The sequence below is a fragment of the Heterocephalus glaber genome, unplaced genomic scaffold (assembly GCF_053883595.1).
Source record: "Heterocephalus glaber isolate CG9 unplaced genomic scaffold, H.glaber_assembly_v1.0 deba00001479, whole genome shotgun sequence".
NCBI classification, from domain to species: domain Eukaryota; kingdom Metazoa; phylum Chordata; class Mammalia; order Rodentia; family Bathyergidae; genus Heterocephalus; species Heterocephalus glaber.
The window spans coordinates 567,627-589,066 of NW_028258316.1; the positions used below are offsets into that span (position 1 = coordinate 567,627).

A 21,440-nucleotide genomic window follows, 5' to 3' on the forward strand; every position below is an offset into this window, starting at 1 on the left:
TGGTCTACATAGTGAGTTCAAGGCCAGGGTGAATTACATAGCAAGACCCCATCTCAAAAAAAATTAAAAAAAACAAACAAGTTATAAATATTTGATACTTGGACCTTAAATACACTAATCTGCAACTGTAAAAGTTTAATATGAATACAGTTGAAAATAATCTTGTTATATCTAAAATGTGATGATTCTTGGGTATCATCTGGTGCCCAGCCCTGGTGTGATCCATCCAGGTAGGGGCAGATGGCACCCTGCAGGGTGAGCTTCAGCTCAGGAGGCCCCAGCAGTCTGTCTGTCCTTGTCCTCCTTGGGGTTGTGAGTGGCTTCCTTGAGTTGTCTGCCTGCACTGAGCAGAGCTGGCTTCAGGTCACCAGGGACCCACTCTTCACACCTGCCTCCTGCTCAGCTGGCCCTGGTGTGGGTCTTCTCACCCAAACCCACAGCTGTTTCAGCCCAGGGCAGTGCAGAAAAAGGGGCCCAGTGTCCTGTTTGAGCATCATTGTGGGGTCTTTAATTCCCACCATTTCATGGTTTAACGTGTGGTGTGGCCGGAGCACTAGCATGCAACCCAGCTACTTGGAAGGTCAAGGCAGAAGAATTTCTAGTTTCAAGGCCACCATAAGCAACACAGACAATATGGGGAGAAGCAGGCTCAAGAAAGAAAAGAGTGTGGTTTGAGGTCTGGCTTCTTTTTCTGCCTCCAAGTGGTGACTCGATTGATTCATCTCTTGGGTGAGAAGATCCTAGGCAGCCTCCAGCAGGGACCTGCGACAGGTGTGTCCCCCACCTCGGAGGCAGCCTCAGAGCCAGCCTCGGAGCCCCAGCCATGGATTCCAGCCCCACCCATGGACCCCACTGCTCCCCCCTGCCCTGCCCACTCCCTCCTACCCACACAGCCCTCTGCTGCCTTCCTGGGCCTCGGTCTGGTGCCCTCCGCCCTCCCTGCCTGGAGCCTGGCCCCGCCTGGAGAAGTGCCACTTCCCATCTCCACTCGGCCTGGGGAGGGGAGGCACGGAGGCTGGCGCTGGGTGCTGAGCTACCCCTGGGAAGTGCCCGGAGTCCCACTCGGGGCAGCCCCGTTCGATGGGCCGGGTAGAGGGGTTGCTTACTGTGGCAGTGCTTGGAAGGTCTTCTTTCTTTCTTTCTTTCTTTTTGTTTTTGGCACCAGGGATTGCACTTGGAGGCACTTGCAAGGCAGTTGCAAGGCAGGAGGCAGAACTTCTGAGCGAAATCCTCTGCCTGGAAGGTTTTCTGCAATGCATTTGGGTGGGCAGTGCTGAGGGGAGCTCTCCTGTGGGTGTGAAGGAATGTGCTATATCTCCCTCCTATCTTGCTAGCTGATTAGAAAAAGGAAGCAGGGTAAAGCAAGAGACCAGGAGGCAGAGGCTGCTGTGTCTGTCCAGCGCCCAGCAGGGAAGGTGGCGTTTCAGTTTGTTTTCTCCGAGAGGTGGGGATGCCTTTTACGCAGGAGCCACTGTACCTCTGGCCTCTGGCTGTCCCCTCCCCCGGCCCCCTCCCCTGTGGCCCGGCAGTGTCTGCAGCCCCAGACGCAGGGCCTCCTGCTGTCCAGTGCTTGGCTGTCCTCCACCCCTGCCTCCCCTCCTACCCCCTTTTCTGCTTGATTTTCTACTGATTCCCCCTAGTTGGTTCATGCATGTGTGTCCCTGCAGTGACACGTGAGCTGCGTGAGGCCCGGGTCTGCACGTGTGCGCCAGGATGAGCTGGTGGACAGCTGTGCGAATGGAGGCCGACAGGGAAAGGCAGAGCTCTGCTCCAGGACAGCCTGCTCTGCTGAGTCACATGAGCAGAGCTGTCTGTGCTTCTGAGTGCTGCTGATGGGGGGCACCACCCTTTGCTTTCAAAGGGCTGGTACTGTTGTGTCTGAAGTGAGTTCCTTTCAGGTAGCATATGATTGAGTTGTAATTTTGTCATCCCTTATAGCAATCATTATCTTTTAATTTATCTCTTTAGACCATTTATACCTAATATAATTATTCTGTTAGGATTTATCTCTGCCATTGTATTTTTTTCTGTTCTCCCACCTTTTAAAAAAGAATATTACCCTTTTTTCCTACCTTTTTTTAGGTTGCCTGACCTTTTATTTTTATTTTTTTGTGATGTTGGAGCCTGCACTGAGCTGTAGTTGTAGCTCCTTTCTTAATTTTTTTTTTTTTTTTTTTGAGACAGGACCTCACTAACTTGCCGAGTGGTCCAGACCTGACTTGAACTTGGCGTCCTTCTGCCTCAGCCTCCTGAGGGCTAGGGTCATAGGTGCGCAGAACCGTACCTGGCCTTACTTGGCCGTTTTGAGCTCATCACATTTATTTATCAATTGTGGCTTCCCCTATCTCTTCCTAGAAGATCCTCAGTGGTCACAGTAGGGACCCCAGGACCCACGCTTACCCTTACCTGTTGCCCCAGTACTGTTCACTTGGGAGGGGTGAGCCTCTACCCTTGCACGGGTCCCATGCTCTTCCCTTTGCAGGTGCTGTCTTAACAGCTTCCTTTCCGTGTGTCGGGAACGCCGAAGAGCGTGGACTTGTCTTCCAGCTGTTAAGTCACAAGGGGAAGTGTCCATGCTGCTCACTAGACAGCTCCCGTTCCTGTTGCTGTCCTCTCTTCTTGCTCTTGGTGTTCCTCCGGGCACCCTTCCCCTTCCATCTGAAGCGTCTTTGTTCTTTTCGTCTTTCTTCTTCTGAGAGTGTCTTTACCTTCACCCTGAAGGTTGTCTTTACTGGGTATAGAATTCTAGTTTGACAGTTCTTATAGTTCAGCACTTTAAAAATTTTGTGGAAATCCAAGTACAGTTGAGCCTCCCTGATTCAAAAATTCAGAATCCAAGATCTGAAACTTTTGAATATGGGGTAGGTGCTCAAAATGGTTTTGTGGTTTTTTTTGGTACTGACGATCGAGCTCGGGTCCTTGCGGTTGTGCAGCAGGTGGCGAAACCACTGAGCTAAATCCCCAGCCTCTCAAAATGTTTTTAATTTCAGATTTTAAGATTAGGGCTGCTCAACCAGTAGTCTACACAAACGTTCCAAAATCGGAAACACTTCGGGTCCTAAGCATTTCAGGGAAGGGAGGCTCACCCTGTCTTTAAATTCTTTGCAGATAGCTAATTTGTTATCTTTCTGGCCATATTCAAGACTTTTTTTTCTTTGGTTTTTAGAAATTTGATTTTGAAATGTCTGGGCACAAATATGTTTGGGTTTATCTTATGTAGGGTTTTCTCATTTTAAATCTATAGTTTTACATTTTTTACCACATTTGAGAAAATTTTAACCTTTATTTCTTCAAATATTCTTTCAACCTTGAATTCATTCTCCACTTCCGGAAGCATAATGACACCAATTCTAGGCCTTTATTATTGTCTCAGATACTGGGGCACTGTTCACTTTTTTGCACCTTTTTTCTCTCTGATGTTCAGATAGAATAGTCTCTTTTGATCTGTCTTCAATATCACTTTCGTTTTTCCTCTGTCACCTTGATTCTGCTATGAGGCCTATCCAGGAAGGTTTTATTTTAGGTTTTGAGTTTTGGTTCCTCTCTGTATCTCTGCTGAGATGTTCTGCTTTGTGTTTGTTTTTAGGTGTGCTCACAGTGACTGGTTCTGGTCGGCTGCCTCGTGGTCTTGGAGAATAGTCCAAGCCTTGTGATGCGGCAGCGTTGCCTGGATTAGCATTTCTTGCTCTAGTTAAGGCTTCCCGTTCTTGGCACCCAGGCCATTTGGCTTGCACTGACACTGAGTCCTGGGCTCCCATTTCACACCTCGGCTCTGCAGGCCATCACATGCAGTCACACCCATGTCCTGCCCACTTCTGTGGCCTGGGTTGCTCTGCCTTGCTCTGCCTGCCCTGGCTGTGCATTCCAGAGCCAGGGCGGAAGTGCTGGCTCTGCACTGTCCCTGTTCTCAGCGTCTCTGCAGGAGTCCTGGTAGGTTCCTGTGTGGGCCAGTTCTGCACACAGATCTGATGTATCCCTTCCCCTACCTCCTGCCTCTGGTTGGGCAGTGCCCTCCGTGTGCTACAGGGTCAGGGTCAGGGTTGGGAACTGCAGTGACTGACTATGCTGGGCTCTCGGGAGAGGACACTACATGGGGCAGTAGGGCGCAGGAGACCCCAGGCAGGCAGGAACTGGCAATGGCAGAGCCTGGTAGGAGCAGCGAGGTTGTGCCCTCAGCTACCACCATGGACGAAGGAGGTATGCTTCAGGAAGGGGCTTTGGTGATGGGAGTGAAGTGTGGTAGGGCCCTCAGGTGGAGGCTGAGGAACCCTGGCCCAGGTGTATGCTCCTTGAGGAGATGCCAGCTGTGGGCCCTTCACCCACGTGGAAGCTTGGGTGAAGGTCTGAGGTGTTGGAGGAGCCCCTGCAGTGCCCTTGGTGGCCTGCCTTGATTCCCCCCCAGCAGTTCTGCTGGTGGCTCCCTGATTGACCCCAGCACAGCCTCTTGGGAGTTGTTCCACACCTCCACTGGTCCTGGAGACTGAATGCAGACAAGATGGTAAAGGCATGCTGCTGATCCTCCAGCCTGTGCTGCTCCTAGAGTGCATGGTAGAAACCTGCAGGGAGGGCCGGGGGTTTAGCGTAGTGGTTCTGCCGCCTGCCTCGCAAGCATAAGGACCTGAGTTCGATCCCCAGTACCAGGACAAAAAATAAAGGAAACTGCAGGCATCTGGGTCATGTGAAGATCCCTCTCACCTGGCAGGTTTTAACTGTCCATGAAGTCACCAAGCTCCAGAGGGCAGAGCAGGTCCCTCCTGGCCAGCTCTGTGTGTGCCCAGGGCCAACCACCCACTGGAAGGATGGGGGAGCTGCTCCAGCCAGCGCAGGCTGTCCCATGGCTGCCCCACTGACGCCTGCCCTGTGTTCTGCAGGTCACCACCTTGGGCTCTGCGAGGCAGCAAGCATGTGGGACACGGGGAACATGGCCAGCAGCCTGTGCACAGTGGCAGCGTTGCCTGTGTCTGAGGACGTGCCGCTCACTGCCTTGGCCCCGGGGCTGTAGCATGTGCTCAGAGCCATCGGAGAGCCTGCCTGGTCCTGGCCCGCATCTGCACCTGAGGTGAGGTCCCGGCTTCACTCTGGCAGGTTGTGAGTGAGCTGAGCCTGGGCCGTTCAGCGAGACCATAGCTATCTCAAAAAAGAGAGCAAAAGAGCTGGAGTGGCAGCACAAAGCAAAGGCTCTTGGTTCAATTCCCAGAACTTCAAAAGAGAGAAAAGAGATGTTCTTCAGAGGGAAACATCTGAGAGAGAGGAGGGCTCAGCACTGGCCCCGGGATGCCACCCTGTCCCTCAGTACTGACCCGGGATGCCGTCCCTGACCGTCAGCCCTACCCTGAGGACCCCGCCTTGGCTCTGGAGGCTGCCTGGGGCGCATGTCAGCTGTCTGCTTCCTAGAAGACACACTGGCAGCAAGTGGTGGGTAGCTGGCCCTCAGAGGGACAGCGCCCTTAGGCCGGGGACTCAGCTCAGTGGCACAGCGCCTGCCTCACAAGCGCAAGGACCCAAGTTCGATCTCTGGTACCAAAAAAACAAAAAAAAACCCCAAACAAAAAAGAAGGAGCGTGCCCTCGTGGGGTCAGGTTGTTGGGCATCCCCACAGCGTGGAATGAAACTGCACCCAGGCAGGGGCGGCCTCTTGGGGCTCGCCTCCTTGCTCCTGCCGACGGTCCCTCTATGGACCTTGCCGTTGCCTCAGCCACTGTCCTCTGGGGCGGGGATGGCTTCCAGTCTGAGGGATGGCGAAGAAAACTACGCTGATCTTTTGTGTCCTGGATATTTGTGTGCTCCAAAGTTTTCCGTTCTCTGGGATCAATGCCCAGGAGTGTGGTGAGTGTGAGAAAAGTGTGTTCCATTTCACAGGGAACTGCATGCCGCTGTGCATCTTACCAGCTCTGAGTGAGGGGCCCAGTTTCCCCCGTCTCTGCCAGCACTCTGTGCTGTCACCACTTCTTAGTCTAGGTGTCCTGATAGGTGTGAGGGGCAGCACACTCCTAATTTAGTGTGTTCTTCTCGAGTGGCTAGTGACGTTGAGCATCTTCTCATGCACTCACTGTCTGTGTACATTCCCTTTAGTGAAATATATTCCTAGCTTTTGTTCACTTTCTTTCTTTGTTTTCAGTGCTGGGCTGGGTGGGGATGAACCCAGGGCCTCGCACATGCTGGGCAAGAGCTCAATAACGGAGCAGTTCTGACTGGAGGCTGGTGTGTGTGTGTGTGTGTGTGTGTGAGTCAGCGTGTCTGTGTGTGTGTAGGCAGAGAGAGAACTTTTTTTCTCTTTCAGTAGATTTTCTTGCATCGGTGTTAGGTGCATAGCAGAATGGAGAAGAAGGCGCAGAGATGCCGTTTACTCCCCGCCTCCATGCACAGCCTCCTCACTGCTCATAGTCCCCACGGAGCATCTGGGGCCCCCAGGACCTGCCCGACTAGTCAGGGCTGCCCGTGGAGCTTCGGCCTGCTCTGCCCACCATCTCCATGTCCTGTAGACTAGGGTCACTGCCCTGTGCTTCCTCTGTGCTCTATTCATCACCTGCCCCAAAACACTGGCAACCACTGATCTTTTTATTGTCTCTGTAGTTCACTTTTCCCAGAATGCCATGTAATTGGGGTTCTACGGTATGTAGCCTTTTTAGATTGGCTTCTTTCTTTTAGTAATATGCATTTAAATTCCCTCCATGTTTTGTGTCTGTGTGTTACTAGAGATTGAACTCCGGGTCTTCACACTGAGCAGCATCCCCAGCCCTATTTATTTTTGTTTATTTATTTATTTGGAGGCAAGGTCTCACTGAGTCTGTGTTGTCCAGGCTGGGCTTACACTTCTGATCCCCCTGCCTCAGCCTCCGACTGCTGGAATTGCAGGTGTGTGCTACAACACTGGCTCCTCCATGTTGTTTCTGTGTTTTATTCTGTTTTGGTTTTTTTATGATAGTAGGAGTTGAACCCGGCCCCTCACCCTGAGCTACAACCCCACCCCTGTTTTTTTGAGGCAGAATGTTGGGACTTCAGGGATATATCACTTTACCTGGCTTCCTTCATGTCTTTTTTTTTTTTTTTTGTACCGGGGATTGAACTCAGGATCCTGCGCTTGTAAGGCAGGTGGCAGCACCACAGAGCTAAATTCCTGGCCCACCTTCTTGTCTTTTGATGCCTCAAGAGTTCACTTCTTTTTAGCACTGAATAATATTCCATTGTCTTGATGGACACAGTGTGTTTATCCACTCACCTCCTGAAGGACATCTTGGTTGGCCCCAGGTTTTGAGTAAATTGTGTGAATAAAGCTGCCACAGGCATCTGAGTGCAAGTGTCTGTGGACACACGGTTCCAGCTCTGTTGGGTGAGCAGACGCTAAGAAGCACAACTGCTGGATCCTGTGGTAAGAGTGCGTGCAGTTTCTGAGGAGCAAGCGGCGGGCCCCTTCCCGTCCCCACCCCAGGGATGAGAGCTCCTGGTCACCTCTCCCGGCACCTGTGTGCGGTCCTGTGCATTTGGGCTGTTCTGACAGGCCAGCCAGGCACCGCACTGTTGTTCTAATTTGCATTTCTGCCATGACGCATGGAGTGCTTGAAAAAGGTGTTTATTTTCTGTCTGTACATCTACTTTGGTTAGGTGTCTTTTCACAGTGTTCGCCCATTTTGTAACTGGAGTGTCTTCTTATAGCTGATACTTAGGAGTCCTTTGTGTATTTAAGTAACGGCCTTTGCCAGCTCTGTCTTTTGTAGACGTTTTCTCCTGCCTGTGTCCTGTCCTCTTAGTTCCTTGGCAGTGTTTGTTGTGGATGGGTTATTGCACAGTGAAAGCACAGCTTCCTAGTTACCTGTGTTTGGGTCATGCCTTAGGCACTATCTCTAAAAGTCACCACCAAACACAAGGTCATCTAGATTTTCCCCTCCGCTTCTCCCATCCTCTGGGAGGCTCTGGTTCTGTCTGCGCTGATCCTGTGGTGCGTGAGAGCTGGTCTGAGCAGCAGCTTTACAGACAGAGCGGCGTCTGCTCTGCCACCCTGCATGTGGGTGTCCAGCTGACCCACACCTCTGCTTCTCCCATTGCAGCACCTTTGCTCTTTCGTCAGTTCAGCTGCCTATATTTATATGGTCTCCTTCTGGTATGGCCTGACTTTTTATCCTTTTAATCTGTCTTTAGTCAAGCAGAAGTTCTTAATTGTATTGTAGGTCATTTTTCTCTCATATGGTTACTGCTTTTGTGTTTTATTGAAGAAATTTCATCCTGCCCTCAAATCCTGAAGACATACCAAAAACCTTGTTGTGTCAGGCATGGTGTGCATGCCTTTGATCTGGGAGGCTGAGCCAGGAGAATTTACAAATCCAAACCTAGCCTGGGCAATTTAATAGTTAATGCTTTAGTGAGACCTTGTCTCAAAATAAAAATTTTTAAAAGGCTGGGGATGTAGCTCAGTGCAAAGCCCTGTGTTCAATCCATAGTACTGCAAAAACAAAACAAAACAAGGACGGGGGATTTAGCTCAGTGGTTCCTCTGCCTGCCTTGCAGGCTCGAGGTCCTGAGTTTGTTTGTTTGTTTGGTGCCGAGGATCGAACTCGGGGGTCTTGTTCAGCAGGCAGCAAAACCACTGAGCTAAATCCCCGGCCCAAGGTCCCAAGTTTGATCCTGGTACCAAAACAAAAAAACAAAAACAAAAAAAACCAAACAAGCAAAAACAAAAAAAAACTTCGTTGTTTTATCTTTCCTTTTAAATTTACAGTCTCCCTGGGATTGATTTTGGTGCTGGTATAAGGCAGAAGTAAGGTTCATTTTTTTGTTTTGTTTTGTAGGGACCAACAGAGCAAGTTCCTATGCTCTGGTCACCCCCTCGTCTGGCCTGTGAGGCAGGACACAAGGCAGGTGTATCACGTGCAGGTGGCAGTATGGGACAGTGGGAGCCAGGGATCCACTGTTTGCGGGTCCCCAAAGCTCAGGAAAGCTGCTCTGGCTGTGAAAAGCAGCAGGATGGGTCTCGTGCACCCCAGCTAAAGTGTCAGAGGTTATCCTTTTTTCCAGAGTCAGGAGGGAGCCCGCATCTCTCCTGCTTCTCTGCCTCAGGGTGCTGCACTCTCTGGTATCCCATGGCAATTCTTGGGAATCACAGTGAGACAGGCAGAGTGGGGTGAGCTCAAGGCCACCAGGAGACCTGTCCGACAATGTCCTGTTGACAGACCCTCCGTCAGAGGGGCCACACTGCTCACTGGGCTGCTGTATCCCCTTTGCCTCAAGGCATGGGGCCACCTCTGTTGTCCACTTCTCACAGAGGGCATTTCTGCTCAGTAAAGATCCAAGCCGAGAGGGGTTTTCTTCTGGCACAGACACATCATCCGCTCCTCTCCTGGTACCCAGATATTGGGAAAGAAGCTATGTGGCATCCTGGCCAGCGGTGCTGTCCACACCAGAGCAGACTGGGGCTGTGCCCTGCGTGCCCACATCCCACAGAACTGGAGATAACAGCCCCCATTCTTTGGAAGACTAAACTCCAGCAGACCAGGGCCTTCCTTGGCTTGTAGCACCGTGTCCCCCAAGAGGAAGAACTCTGTCTCCACACAAAGAACCAGGTCCTTGGGCCAACCCCTCCCAGGAGAGAGTGGTCAGAGCCATCCTGGTCGGCAGGGCCTGGGGCCTCGTCAAGAGAGCCCAGAGCACTGCCTTGGGGGCTCCACACTTCCCTGGCTGCCCTGCCTGGGGACCCCCCCCCCCCAATCTAAGCAGAGGGCCTAGAGCAGCAGCATTCACTTAGGGACAGGTGAAGCCCAGCCTGGGTTCGCTGTAGCCAGACAAGGCCTGGCTCCAGAGCCTCCTGGAGGGGAGAGGTGGAGAAGATGAATTGCCCACCTTGCACAGCTGTCCAGGCGGGGAGGTGCCAGCAAGACACTGCTCTGAAGCTGCTGACTGGAGCTCTCGCTCCAGTCTGCAGGCCAGGAGCGCTGTTCCTGTGGGACCTGGAGCCCTGAGCCCTGAGCCTCCTGGGTGGGGCTGCTTCTGCAGTTTAACTCAGAGCTTCGACAGCCACATTCCAGTGACCCTCCCAACAGTCAGGATACCCTTGTTCTGTTGTCTCTAAGAAACATGCTGCCAGTTAAACTGTGTTATAGTTGCTGGGAGCATGTTGTCCTAGCACCTGGGATACTAAGGCAAGAGGATTGCTTGAGCCTTGAAGTTCAGGGCCAGCTTGGGCAGCATAGTGAGACTTTGTGATCTCTTATTGCTTAACTCTTTTGTTTTGTTTTGTTTTGTTTTTGGTACCAGGGATCAAACTCGGGTCCTTGGGCTCACACAGCAGGCGGCAGAACCACTGAGCTACATCCCCAGCCCACTTATTGCTTAAGTCTTAATTCCATGCTATGGGAGAAGCTTGTTGAGAATGACTAGACCTTCCTGTGCCACATCAGGGAAAATAGACTGCCGAGGTCCTGTGGCTTTCCCGTACCCAGCACTGAGGTCCTGGTCCTCTGCCGCTGAGGTAACTATACCCCTTGTCACTGCCATGTGATGGGGTGGTTCCACGAGAGCCAGCACCACTCTCTTCCTGGCTGTTGCCCTCACCGCTGCTGGCCTTTCCTGGAATCCTGGTGCCGGCTCTGGTTGCAGATGATAGAGTGCTAATGTGGGAGACCCCAGATGTAGGAAGAAGGCAGCCCCCAACTCTGGGTGTGGGGAGTTGTGCCACCTTGTTTCCCTGCCCTTTGCTGCCCCTGCCCCAGTGCACATGCGCACAAGGTCTTGCTGTCAGTGGGACAAAGCCAAGCTCAGACAGGCGGAGGGGTGGCAGCCCAGGCCTGCACTTCCCACAGCAGCCCCCTTTGGGGGAGCTGAGCGCCCTGGTCCCCTTGCCTGTCCTCAGAGGTGACTGGTGGCTGTGTTCTCAGGCCCCGTACTGCTGCTGACCAGTGACGACGTCAGACAGCGCCTTGGCTCTGCGGCTCTGGACAGGTGCGCTGGCTCCAGCCCCACTGGTCCCCATAGAAAGCAGCCTCCTCCTTGCTGGCCTAGGCACATCCTGTCCTCGGTGCCCATGCTGCTGTCCCTGCGCCCCTGTACCTGCACACCCCAGCTGTCCTGCGCCCAGCACACGTGTGGGCCCTGTTGGGCTGCCCTCCCATCCCTACCCCTCTCACTGCCCTACAGAGCACCCCCGCCCCGGGCCTGGCCACAGCTGTGCTGGGTTCACAGACTCGGGCCAGGGCTGGGATGGGGAAAGGAAGGTTGGGCGCTAGCTGTCCTCGCCCTCTGCCGCCTCTGCAGCACCCCCAGGTACCGACTGGCCAGCTGGCTGGGGCAGCAGGAGGACATCCACCGGATCATGCTCTGCCGGGCAGATGGCACGCTTACCCCTGGGAACCAGCGCTGCACGCGGCAGGCCCACTGCGTCCCCATCGTGGGCCTAGGTGAACAGGAGCCCACAGTGGGTGAGGTGAGGGGTGCCCTTCCCACAGCCCACTTGTCTTTTCTTCTGGATAAAACATTTTAAGAACGCAGAAGCGGCCCGGGCTCCTGCCTGTGTTCCTGCCTGTGTTAGAGGCGTCCACTGTGTTCTTCTCCAGCAGTTTTAGCACAAAGCCCAGGAGGGGCCCTGCCCGGGGACTGGGAGCCTCTGTCTGTCTCAGGCCGCACAGCGTGTGTGTGACACGTTCGAGGGCAGGTCTGAGGCTTGGTAGGAAGAGCGCCCTACTTTACCTCATCCTGGATTTTCTTTTTCCTCAGCATGTAGGACTGTGAGCTTTGTGCACATTGCTTCACTCCTCTTGTCGCTCGCCATCTGCCTCCCCCGTGCACTGCCCCACCGGCTCCTGCTGCCTCGGTTAGGGTACAAGGTCGGGTCACTGCAACAGGCCAGGTGCGGGGTGCCCTGAGGCTGCTGCCCTAGGGCGTGTTCATAGGCGAGGTCCAGGTGGCCTTCGAGTCCCCTCAGGCAGAGCCACAGGCCTCACACCTCCCCACGTTTGTGCTGTGAGTGGCACCTCTTCCCCCATTTCCTCCCTCCTCTGTTCCCTCCCCAAGCTTCTGCTTGATCTGTCTCATTCTGGGACAGCTAAAAATTCCTCCTTGTAATACTTGCTCCCATTTGACAGGAAGTGACCCTCCTGGTAAGGGTGAGAGACTACAGAACACATCGTGCAGAGGTCACAGTGAGTGTGCATGAGGCAGCATTGGGAACAGAAGAGATGTCCCTGTCCTTGCACCCAGCTCCTGTGTGGCCGTGCTGACTTCCTGGCACACAGCCTGGCAGGCCTGTGGTCAGAGCTTGGCTAGCTCCCAGACAGGCCATGCCACCACCCAGTCATTCACAGAAGCAGCAGCCACTCTCTGGCCCTGCCGGTGGCCCGTCTGTCCTGTGGGGCCAGCTGGCAGGCATCCCCCACACAACTCCGTCCAGCCCTGGGCCCTCAGTCTTGCCTGGTTCTGACAGCCCTGCTCCCCACAGCTGGAGTGGATGCTGCAGAGCACAGCTCTACGTGCCCAGAAGCAGCTGATCCTGCTGCACAGGGCCGAGGGCCCAGCACCAGTCCGAACTGTGGAGTGGCACAACATGTGGAGCTGGTGCTCAGGCCACCTGCACCTCTGCTGCCCGTGGCGCATCTTCCCCTGGAGGAGCTTGCCCAAGCTGGTATGCCTTGGGGGCCAGTGGGACCCCCAGCTCTTACCCGTCCTGTGCCTGCCATCCAGACGTCTTCCTCCTCCCCCTGACTGTGCAGCCCCCAGGCTGTGGGTGCTGTTTGGAAGGTGTCTCCACGCCTGAACTCTGGCTAGGAGTCCATGTTTGTCTGAGCTTGGCTTTGGGGCTCCTGGGCCGCCACATACATGATACTGTGCCCTGCATATAGGACGTATGGTGGAGGCCCAGCCCAGGCTGGCCGTATCCTGGGGACCAGGACAGCCAGCAGAGTAAAGCCAGAGCCTGGGCTGAAAGGCTCCCATTCAGTCAGGGGCCTGCAGAGCCGCAGTGGTCGGGTGGAAGCAATCAGGAGTCCGCGGGCACTGGGGCTCCTCCTCCACCAGGTGTGCCCAGCCCACTCAGGCCTTGCCGAGGATCCTGTGTCCCCCAAAAGCACTGTCTGCTAAGAGTCCAGTGGGGCTCTTCCCAGGCCAGCTAAGACAGCTCCTTGCCCTGGCCCCAGGGTCCCAAAAGGGCCGTGTCCTGGAGAGGACGCTGGCTGTGGGTTGAGTCTGGCTGGGTCCTCAAGCCCCTCCCGCTGCACTCTCAGATGGAGATGTATGAGCGGGTCCTTCCAGCGGCCCCCAGACCTGCACTCAGACCTCTCCCGCCTGGCGTGTGTGCTGACGGGCAACGCTGTCGCTTTGGTCCTTGGAGGAGGGGGAGCAAGGTGAGCCCGCGAGTGCCGTGCTGGGCACCAGGAGGAGGGCGTCAGGCCACAGATGGAGGGCTCTCAGGTGGTCCTGCCAGCCTCTGCCAGCCCCGGAGAGTGCACAGCCAGAAGGTCAGGTCCCTGCTGCCGGCTCAGGGCCTTGTGCCTGGTGCTCATTGCTCTCGCCTAGCACAGTTTGCTTCCTGCAAGCTGAGCCGAACTGAGCCAAGCCAGCCGAACCGCTGTCTCCTCCTCTGAGCTCTCACCCTCTCCTTCGCCAGCGCCCCACTGTGCGCCTGGTGAGTCTCTTTCCGTTTTCACCTGTGTTCTGTGGGGTAAGGAGCTGCTCTGCCCTAGGTGAGCTAGCAAAAAACAGTCTTTAGTTCTTTGGGCTGTGGGCTCCTTAAAGGACTTTTTTTTTTTTTGAGTCAAGGTCTTGCTGTGTAGGTTACACTGGCTTTGAACTTAGTATATAGCCCTGGCTGGCCACAAACGTGCAGCAGTCCTCCTGCCTCAGCCTCACGAATGCTGAAATTATAGGTGTGCACCCCCACACCCGGCTGCCTTAAAGAACTTTTAACCCCAAGAATTCCTGCAGCCCAGCAAATGGCTTCCTTGGTGACACAGGTGTCGGGGCGGGGCGGCGGGGGGGGCCTACATCCGTGCTGGGGAGGGACAGCCATGGCTTCCTACTCTGATGGAAGATCTCAGAGGCAACCTGGCCAGGTAGGAAGGTCCTCCTAGCTGGCACCGTGACTGGGTCCTTTCACCCTGCCTGTGTCTTGAGTCCTGGCCCTGCCCAAGCTAGGGCTGAGGTGACAGCACTGTGTCACCACATCCTCGAGTCCCAGAATTTGAGGGACTTGAGACTCGCCTGTGCCTTGCCCTCACTTGAACACTGGCCTAAAGGTTGGGGTGGTCGTCAGGCCAGGGAGAGGCCCAGGTCCTTTCCATGGGTCTGGACAGCAGGCCCTTGCACTAGCTGGGCCCAGGCTTTGGGCCTGGCTTGTTTCAGCAACAGCAGGGGTTTTCGTCCAGGTGCACTTAGGAGCTCTGAGGAGTTGGCTGCAGCCCCTTGCATCCCTGAGCCCAGAGTCCCCGAAACAAGCACTGCAGCTCCCCTCCCTGCTTCCTCCCTCTGGTGCTAGAGGCAACCCAGGGCTTCCCACAGGCGGCAAATGTTCACTGCCGGCCACACCCTAACCCTCCTCTTCTCTTCTGTTTTTTCTCTCAATCTAGTTTTAAAATGTTTTCCTTTATCTTAGGTTTTCAATAATGCAGGAATAGTTTCCTTTTTTTAATATTTTACTTATTTGCTACCCATTTATTATTGGTCTTTCTACTTGAAATTTTTTTTTTTTGAGACAAGCTCCACGTTGGCCTTGAACTCACTGTGGGGCCCAGCCTGGCCTCAGACTCACAGCGATCACCCTGCCTCAGCCTCCCAAGTGCTGGGATTACAGGCGTATACCACCATGCCTGGCTCTGTATCTACTTTGGAAAAGAGTATTTTACGTATTCTATCCTTTTGATGCTTTTGGTCCAACAAGTATTTTTTCCTGACTTGTCATGTTTCATGATCTCTCTCTTCAGCTAATCTACTACTAAATTTATTCACTGAGTTCTTCATTCCAGTTGTTGCATTTTTCATTTCTAGAACCTTCACTTCCCGATTCTACTTTATCAAATAGAATCTTCTGATTTTTTGCCAAAATTATTAATCTTGTCTTTAATTCTTTGAACTTTTAAAGATATATTTAAGTATTTATCTTTTGTAATGATTTTGCATAGATTTTGTATTGTGTTAAAATACAGTTAACATAGAATTTACCATTTCAGCCATTTCTGAGTATATAATTAAGTATATTCACATTGCTGTGCAGCTATCAGCACTGTCCATTCCCAGTACACATTCATCCCAAACACACTCTGTGCCCGTTGAATAAACACCGACTCCCATTCCTCTCCACCGAACCCTGGTAATTACTATTTCAGTTTCCCTCTCCATGAATTTGCCTGTTGTAGGTGGGTGCCTCATGTGAGGAGAATCATGTATTTGTCAGTTGGTGTCCGACTTCTTCACTGAAAACACTCTTGTGCCCCAGGGTCCTCAGGGCCTCCTTCCCAGGGAGCTATGGGGTGCTCACCTGGACCTCCTTCCCTCTCAAGTTTCTTGAGGTGCTCACTAGGACCTCCTTGGGGGGTCGCTTTCTCTTTCCCGTCCCCAGCTGAACCTGTAAGCCTTGTGCTTCTCAACCTCGCTGCAGTCAGCAAAGGTTTGTAGGTTGAAGACACTGGGTGGGCTCTATGTGTGACCCCTTCTCCCCTCTTTCCCCGTCGCAGCTCCCAGAGAAGGACTGATTGATTGGTTTAATCTGTTTATCTATGTAGATAAACTAGGGCCCCTACACGAGCTAGGCAAGTGCTCAATCCCTGAGCTGCACTGCAGCCCAGCACAGATTTTAAATCACATGCACACTCCCTCTGTGAGCAGCATCTTTGCCTATCTGTGCTCCAGGTAGGAGTCAGGAACTGCAGAGGAGTGGTGGGCTGCGGTGGGGCAGAGCTCAGGGCGGGCCCTGGTGACACACTCACCTCTTCTCTGTGTCCTGGCTGGTGAACAGGCTGTGCCCAGGTGGCCATTCTCTGAGCCCTGGCAGAGTGTGGCATCCCTGTGGACATGGTCGGAGGCACATCCATTGGGGCCTTCATGGGTGCCCTGTATGCCAAGGAGCGGAACTACAGCCAGACGAGGATCCGAGCCAAGCAGTGGGCTGAGGTGAGCAGCAGCCTGCACCCTCTAAGGGCCTGGTCTCAAGGAGACAGACCTGCAGGTCTCAGAGTGGGGCCAGAGAAGGAAGCACGAAGAGGTCAAGGACATGGGCTCATGGTGGTCACCCAGTGACCACATGGGGAAGATAGCTGTCACCTGCAGTCCCTGGAAACAGGAAGTATGGCATGCCATGCAGGGTCCTGGGGCGGGGGGGACCAGGGCCAGTCAGGAGCAAGAGGAGTAAGTGGCAAAGCAAGGCAGGACAGCAGCACAAGACTAGCCCTGTGGGGCACTCAGCAAGCCTTGGGCACCTCAGGCAGAATTCTGGCTTGGTCTGAGTCCGATGAGGGAGCGGTGGTCCAGGCTCGAGCTGGGCTCAGGGTAGACGTAAACAGCTCTAGCCTCATCTTAAATGGGCTTGAGAACCTAAGCATCAGATGCAGGACAAAAAGGGCCAGAGCACTCCTGGCTCAAGCCTTTCAGCGAGCGGCTCCCAAGGATCGGGCAGAACCCAGTGGAGCCCTGTGTGGGATCAAGGGCACTTTGCTCTGCTTTTTAAAAGAATGGGAAATTGGTCATCCTCCACACGGGAGCTCTCAGATGTGCTCTTTGCTGCTACCATGCCTGTCACCAGGCCGCGAGGATGCTGCTGTGTGGCCCTCTCTACTCTAGAAATGGCTTCCCCACCCACCCCTCAGTATGGCCACCCAGGAAAGGGCTTGGGGTCACATCCTATGTCCCAGTGATACAGGAACACTCACTAGGGTTGGCCTCTGAGCAGAGGCCACAGGGGTCAGTGTCCAGCAGGCAGGGAACAGCGTATCAAGGGTCCATCCCCAGGCTGGGGAGGCTATGGGAGGTCCTCTGAGGGTCTGGTGCTGAGGACAGGGGTACCAATGGTCAGGGTGACTTAGGTTCCTCCTGCCTTTAGGAGGGTGTGCTGGGCTGTGGGACCTGCCAGGGTGGCAGCCAGCACTGAGGTGGCAATGGCTCTCTGGAGCCAGGCAGAGGTTTCCTGGGGGGTGGACTGGGCCCTAGGCAGAGTCCAGGACATCCTGGCTCATGCTCCCTGGTTGGTCTGCAGGGAGAGTGTCACTCCTTGAGGCCACATGGCGGCTGCACGTCCAGTGGGGCTCTAGGCTTGTCCCTCCTCACCACTGAGCTGGGCCACCCCGCCCCCCAGGAGCAGTAAGGGCCTTTTCTTTCCATGTCTGACCCGAGAAGTCACAGGCCGGCCTTGAGACTGGCCATGCTCAGGTGGGACTAGTCACACATCCTTGATCATAGGTGCTTCCTGCCCCTTCCCACGAGAGCCACTGAGAAAGTGGGTGTGGGAAAGAGCCCTGTGCACTAGAGCCCTAGGCAGCATCACCATGGTATGTGTCTGGTCACCTCCCAGAGTCCCTGCTCTCTGGAGAGGTGACCGGGGGCTCCCTGGCGATTATGCCTGGACTCTGAAGATCTTGGCCAGTGAGGTGTGGTCCTTGGGTTCTTCCAGCTGCTGACACCCCCTCCCCCTACAGTGATAGCCCTGCCTGCTCCTCCTGCTTCAGTCTGGAGGCCTGGGCACAGGGGTGTGGTCGAGGCTGCCCCAGGGCAGCGAGAGACCAAGGGCACCGTTGGCCTTCATGTCCGCTCTGAGGCCCAGGCCCATGGCAGGCACCCTCTGTGGATGTCAGAGACCTAGGACATTGCTAGACACCTGTGTCCTGCTACTGGGAGTACACACATGTGCCATGTCCTCACCAGATAGGCTCTCCGACTGGGTTGAGCTCCTCTGCAGAGTCTCCTGTGTCCCCAGGACATGACATCGATGGTGAAGGCCATGCTGGACCTGACCTACCCAATCACATCTATGTTCTCGGGAGCTGGCTTCAACAGCAGCATCTGCAACATCTTCAGAGACCAGCACATTGAGGTGAGAACCCACAGCCATGCTTGGCTGGTGTGAGGTGCCCAGGAGCCCTCAGTGTAAGGGGGAGGTCCTCTGAGACCTGCCTTCCCCACAGGACCTGTGGCTCCCCTATTTTGCCATCACTACCGACATCACAGCCTCTGCCATGCGGGTCCACATGGACGGTGAGCACTCCTCCAGCCCTGGGAACCCAAGGCCAGTCCTTCGGGTCCATAGAGCCAGGGGTGTGGCAGGAGCGTGGCAGGAGAGCGGGTGCTTTTGCAGGGGCACCAGGGGTCTCAGGAAGGAGGCAAGCACTATGGGTAGGTCTCCAAGGGAGGCAGGGGAGGCCCCTTCATGAGCACCCAGGTGGAGCAGGACAGTCAGGAGCAAGAATATTCAGGTGGACAAAAGGGCCCCGTGGGGGAACAGAGGGAGGGACACTTCCTTTGGGGCAAGTGCCCTCAGGGACTAGGGTCCCAGCAGTGGTCTGTCACTGGCCTAGTGCCCTCCTTGGAAGTGGGACCTATACATTCTTGGGCCAACCTGTGGTCTAAGACAAGAAGCTGTGGCAGGTGGCAAAGTGCTCCTCTCTGGGCCCTCTGCCACCAGACCCTTTTGACCACCAGGCTCTCTGTGGAGGTACGTGCGTGCCAGCATGTCCCTGTCAGGCTATATGCCCCCTCTCTGTGACCCCAAGGATGGACACCTGTTAATGGATGGGGGCTACATCAACAACCTCCCAGGTGCAGTAAGGGCTGGGGGAGCTGGGATGGGGGCAGTGGTCCTCGGGCACTCCACTGCACGGCTGCCTGCCATGGCTGCCTCCACACCAGGAAGGCTGGGGTGGCACACGTTTTCCTTGGAGTGTACCAAGGGAGAATGTCAGGCTGGCATCAGTTAGGAACACACACACACACACTGTGTGTGCACCAAGTGTGCCTGGCATATGGCTGTCCCTGGTAGCACAGCGGTGTGCAGAGCAAAGGCCAAGCAGACAAACCAGAGCACTTAGTTCCCATCTGTGCCCACAGTCGGGGACTAACAGCCTGCAGGCATCACATGTGTTGCTACCTGTTTGATGTGTGCTCATCAGGACCCACACCTCCCCCTCCACTGGCCCTTGGGGCACAGTGAGGCAGGGTCTGGGGTTCCACCCTAGTATTTCCTCCATGCTCGCTGGTCCAGGGGTGACCAAGGCTGCCTCCTCCCTAGCAGATGTGGCCAGATCCCTGGGGGCAAAGGTGGTGATCGCCATTGATGTGGGCAGCCGGGCCAAGATGGACCTCACCACCTAGGGCGATACACTGTCCTGGTGGTGGCTGCTGTGGAAATGCTCGAATCCCTTGCCTACGAAAGGGAAGGGAGGAGTGGTGGCAGGTGGCCAGGGCTCCCCCTGTGGCTCCTGCTGCAGCCCCCATGCCCTCTGTCTTGCGGAGGCCAGCAGGTCCCTCCGTGTCCCTCCCCTGGCCCTGGGACCAGCCCTGGGGCAAGGAGGGACAAAGGAGGCACTCAGAACTTAACCCCAGCCTGTGCTGCACCTGGGCCAGGAGGTACAGGCGTGAGGCTGGGCCAGGAAACTTGGACGTGTCTCAGCAGGTGTTGAACATGGCTGAGATTCAGACCTGCCTGGCCTACGTGTGCTGCATCCGGCAGCTGGAAGTGGTGAAGAACAGTGACTACTGTGAGTACTTGCGGCCCTCTATCGACAACTACTGTACCCTGGACTTCGGCAAGTTCAACGAGATCTGCGTGAGTGCCAGCCCCAGGTGTGGGGGCAGAGGAGCCCCGAGCTTCCTCCTGACAGCACTGGGTGGGTGGGGGCTCCTATGCCTCCTCATGGGCCTGCTGTGTGCACAGGAAGTGGGTTACCAGCATGGGCGGACTGTGTTCGACATCTGTGTTCGGAGTGGCATTGTGGAGAAGGTGCTGCAGGACCAGCAGGGGACGAGCAAGCAGAAGGCCAGCACGGTGAGGGGGTGGGCATCTCCCTACAGCTCCAGGGCTGGGCTGGCAGTGACCTGTGGATCCCAGTCTACTCTCTGAGGCAGCCCACGTGGGCTGAGTGTTAAGCAGCACTATGCACTCCAGGTCCTGCCCTGCCCCGCCCCGCCCCAATGCCTCCTCCACGGGCCTTGCTGAGATGGTGTCACTCATCGAGCCTGCCAAGGCAACTGTAGTGGAGGGTGAGTCGGGCACCCAGGAGATAGCACCCCCCCCCAGTCACTCACACTGGGACTCCACTGGCCAGGAAGCTCAGCCCACGTGACCCCACGGCAACGGGACGGGCTCCCCAGGCCAGCCAGGCCTCTCCCTCGTCCACCCCATCCCCAGTCGTGCCCCATACCTGAGTGGACCCTGAAGGAGAAGGCAGTGAGGACCATCGGCTCTCCCCACAAGGGGCAGCCTGTCCGCATCGGGCCACATGTGCTGGCCAGGCACTGCAGCTCTGCTCTTGAAGGCGAAGTCTGGTCTGGGGCTGCCCCGCTGAGAGCAGGCCAGGAGGGTCTGCTTGCTCTGTGTCTTTGCGGAGGACCCTCCGGTGGACAGGGCCAGCTGTGATTGGGGCCCATGCTGCCCGGGGCAGGGTTCTGTGGCCGTGCTTTGCCTGAGTTTCCACAGTTACTCATGGACGCGGCTTTCTGTGTTGCTCCAGATGAATCTGACTACCAGACTGAGTGTGAGGAAGAGCTGCCAGATGTCCCCAAGTACGCGTATGCTGACTTCCAGAGTACCCAGGTTGAGCGTGGCTCAGACTCGGTGAGCTGTGAGGCTGCCCTCAGGCTCCAGGCCTGCGGTCAGGGCCTCCTCATCTGCACTTTGCTGACAGGAGGATGACCTCTCGCTGCAGCATGGGCACCCCGGCCGGCCGTCCTCGGAACCAACCCAGAACTCCTTGTCCTCCGGGCTCCCTGACCGAGACACGCAGAAGCCTTTGCTCCGAGGTCTCCCAGAATCTCTCATCCCCGCAGCAGGCAGGGTGCTGAGCAGAGGCTCTGCCTGCTCCTGAGGGCCCCTTTCCTGGGGCTTCTGCCATCTCTTCTAGGGCCCTTCGAGCTTCTGGGAGGCCTGGCTGGCTCTCTGCACTGGCACCGCAGGTCCCCCTGAAGCCTCTGTGAGGTGCAGGAGCCCCGGCTGGATGTTAATAAAGGCAAATCTGATTGTGAACATGTCTGTCTCTTGGTCAGAGCAACACCAAAGTGAACCTGACGACTGTAGGTCCCTGGGGGACATGTGTCATCTGTCCTCCCAGGGAGGCAGCTCCAGCCATGGGAGGCAGAGTGCTCAGGGCCCCGATAGGACCGGGGATCCCTAAAGCAGAGGGAGCCCCTGGGGCCCACAGGGCTTGTTGGAACACGTGACAGTCTCCCAGGTGGGGGTCTCCCACCGGCTTACAAGGCCTAGTCCCAACTCCGCGGCCCTGGAGGCACCGCACACACCCTACGTCACGGGGCAGGGCCGGCGCAGG

At 55.5% G+C, this 21,440-nt stretch overlaps 1 protein-coding gene across 1 annotated transcript in view; it reads left to right on the forward strand.

Moving 5' to 3' along the window:
* Pnpla7 (patatin like domain 7, lysophospholipase) overlaps positions 1-21,139 on the forward strand; it is a 54,274-nt gene extending 33,135 nt beyond the window's left edge. Inside the window, 18 exon segments of the mRNA XM_087182643.1 lie at positions 703-771; positions 4,872-5,019; positions 10,864-10,929; positions 11,242-11,410; positions 12,422-12,604; positions 13,203-13,223; positions 13,225-13,322; positions 14,329-14,330; positions 15,929-16,083; positions 17,879-17,995; positions 18,087-18,156; positions 18,601-18,717; positions 19,187-19,344; positions 19,568-19,723; positions 19,832-19,950; positions 20,063-20,157; positions 20,628-20,731; positions 20,823-21,139. Coding sequence (XP_087038769.1) covers positions 703-771; positions 4,872-5,019; positions 10,864-10,929; positions 11,242-11,410; positions 12,422-12,604; positions 13,203-13,223; positions 13,225-13,322; positions 14,329-14,330; positions 15,929-16,083; positions 17,879-17,995; positions 18,087-18,156; positions 18,601-18,717; positions 19,187-19,344; positions 19,568-19,723; positions 19,832-19,950; positions 20,063-20,157; positions 20,628-20,731; positions 20,823-20,981 — 2,006 coding nt within the window. The 3' untranslated portion in view covers positions 20,982-21,139.
* The last annotated feature ends 301 nt before the right edge of the window (positions 21,140-21,440 follow it).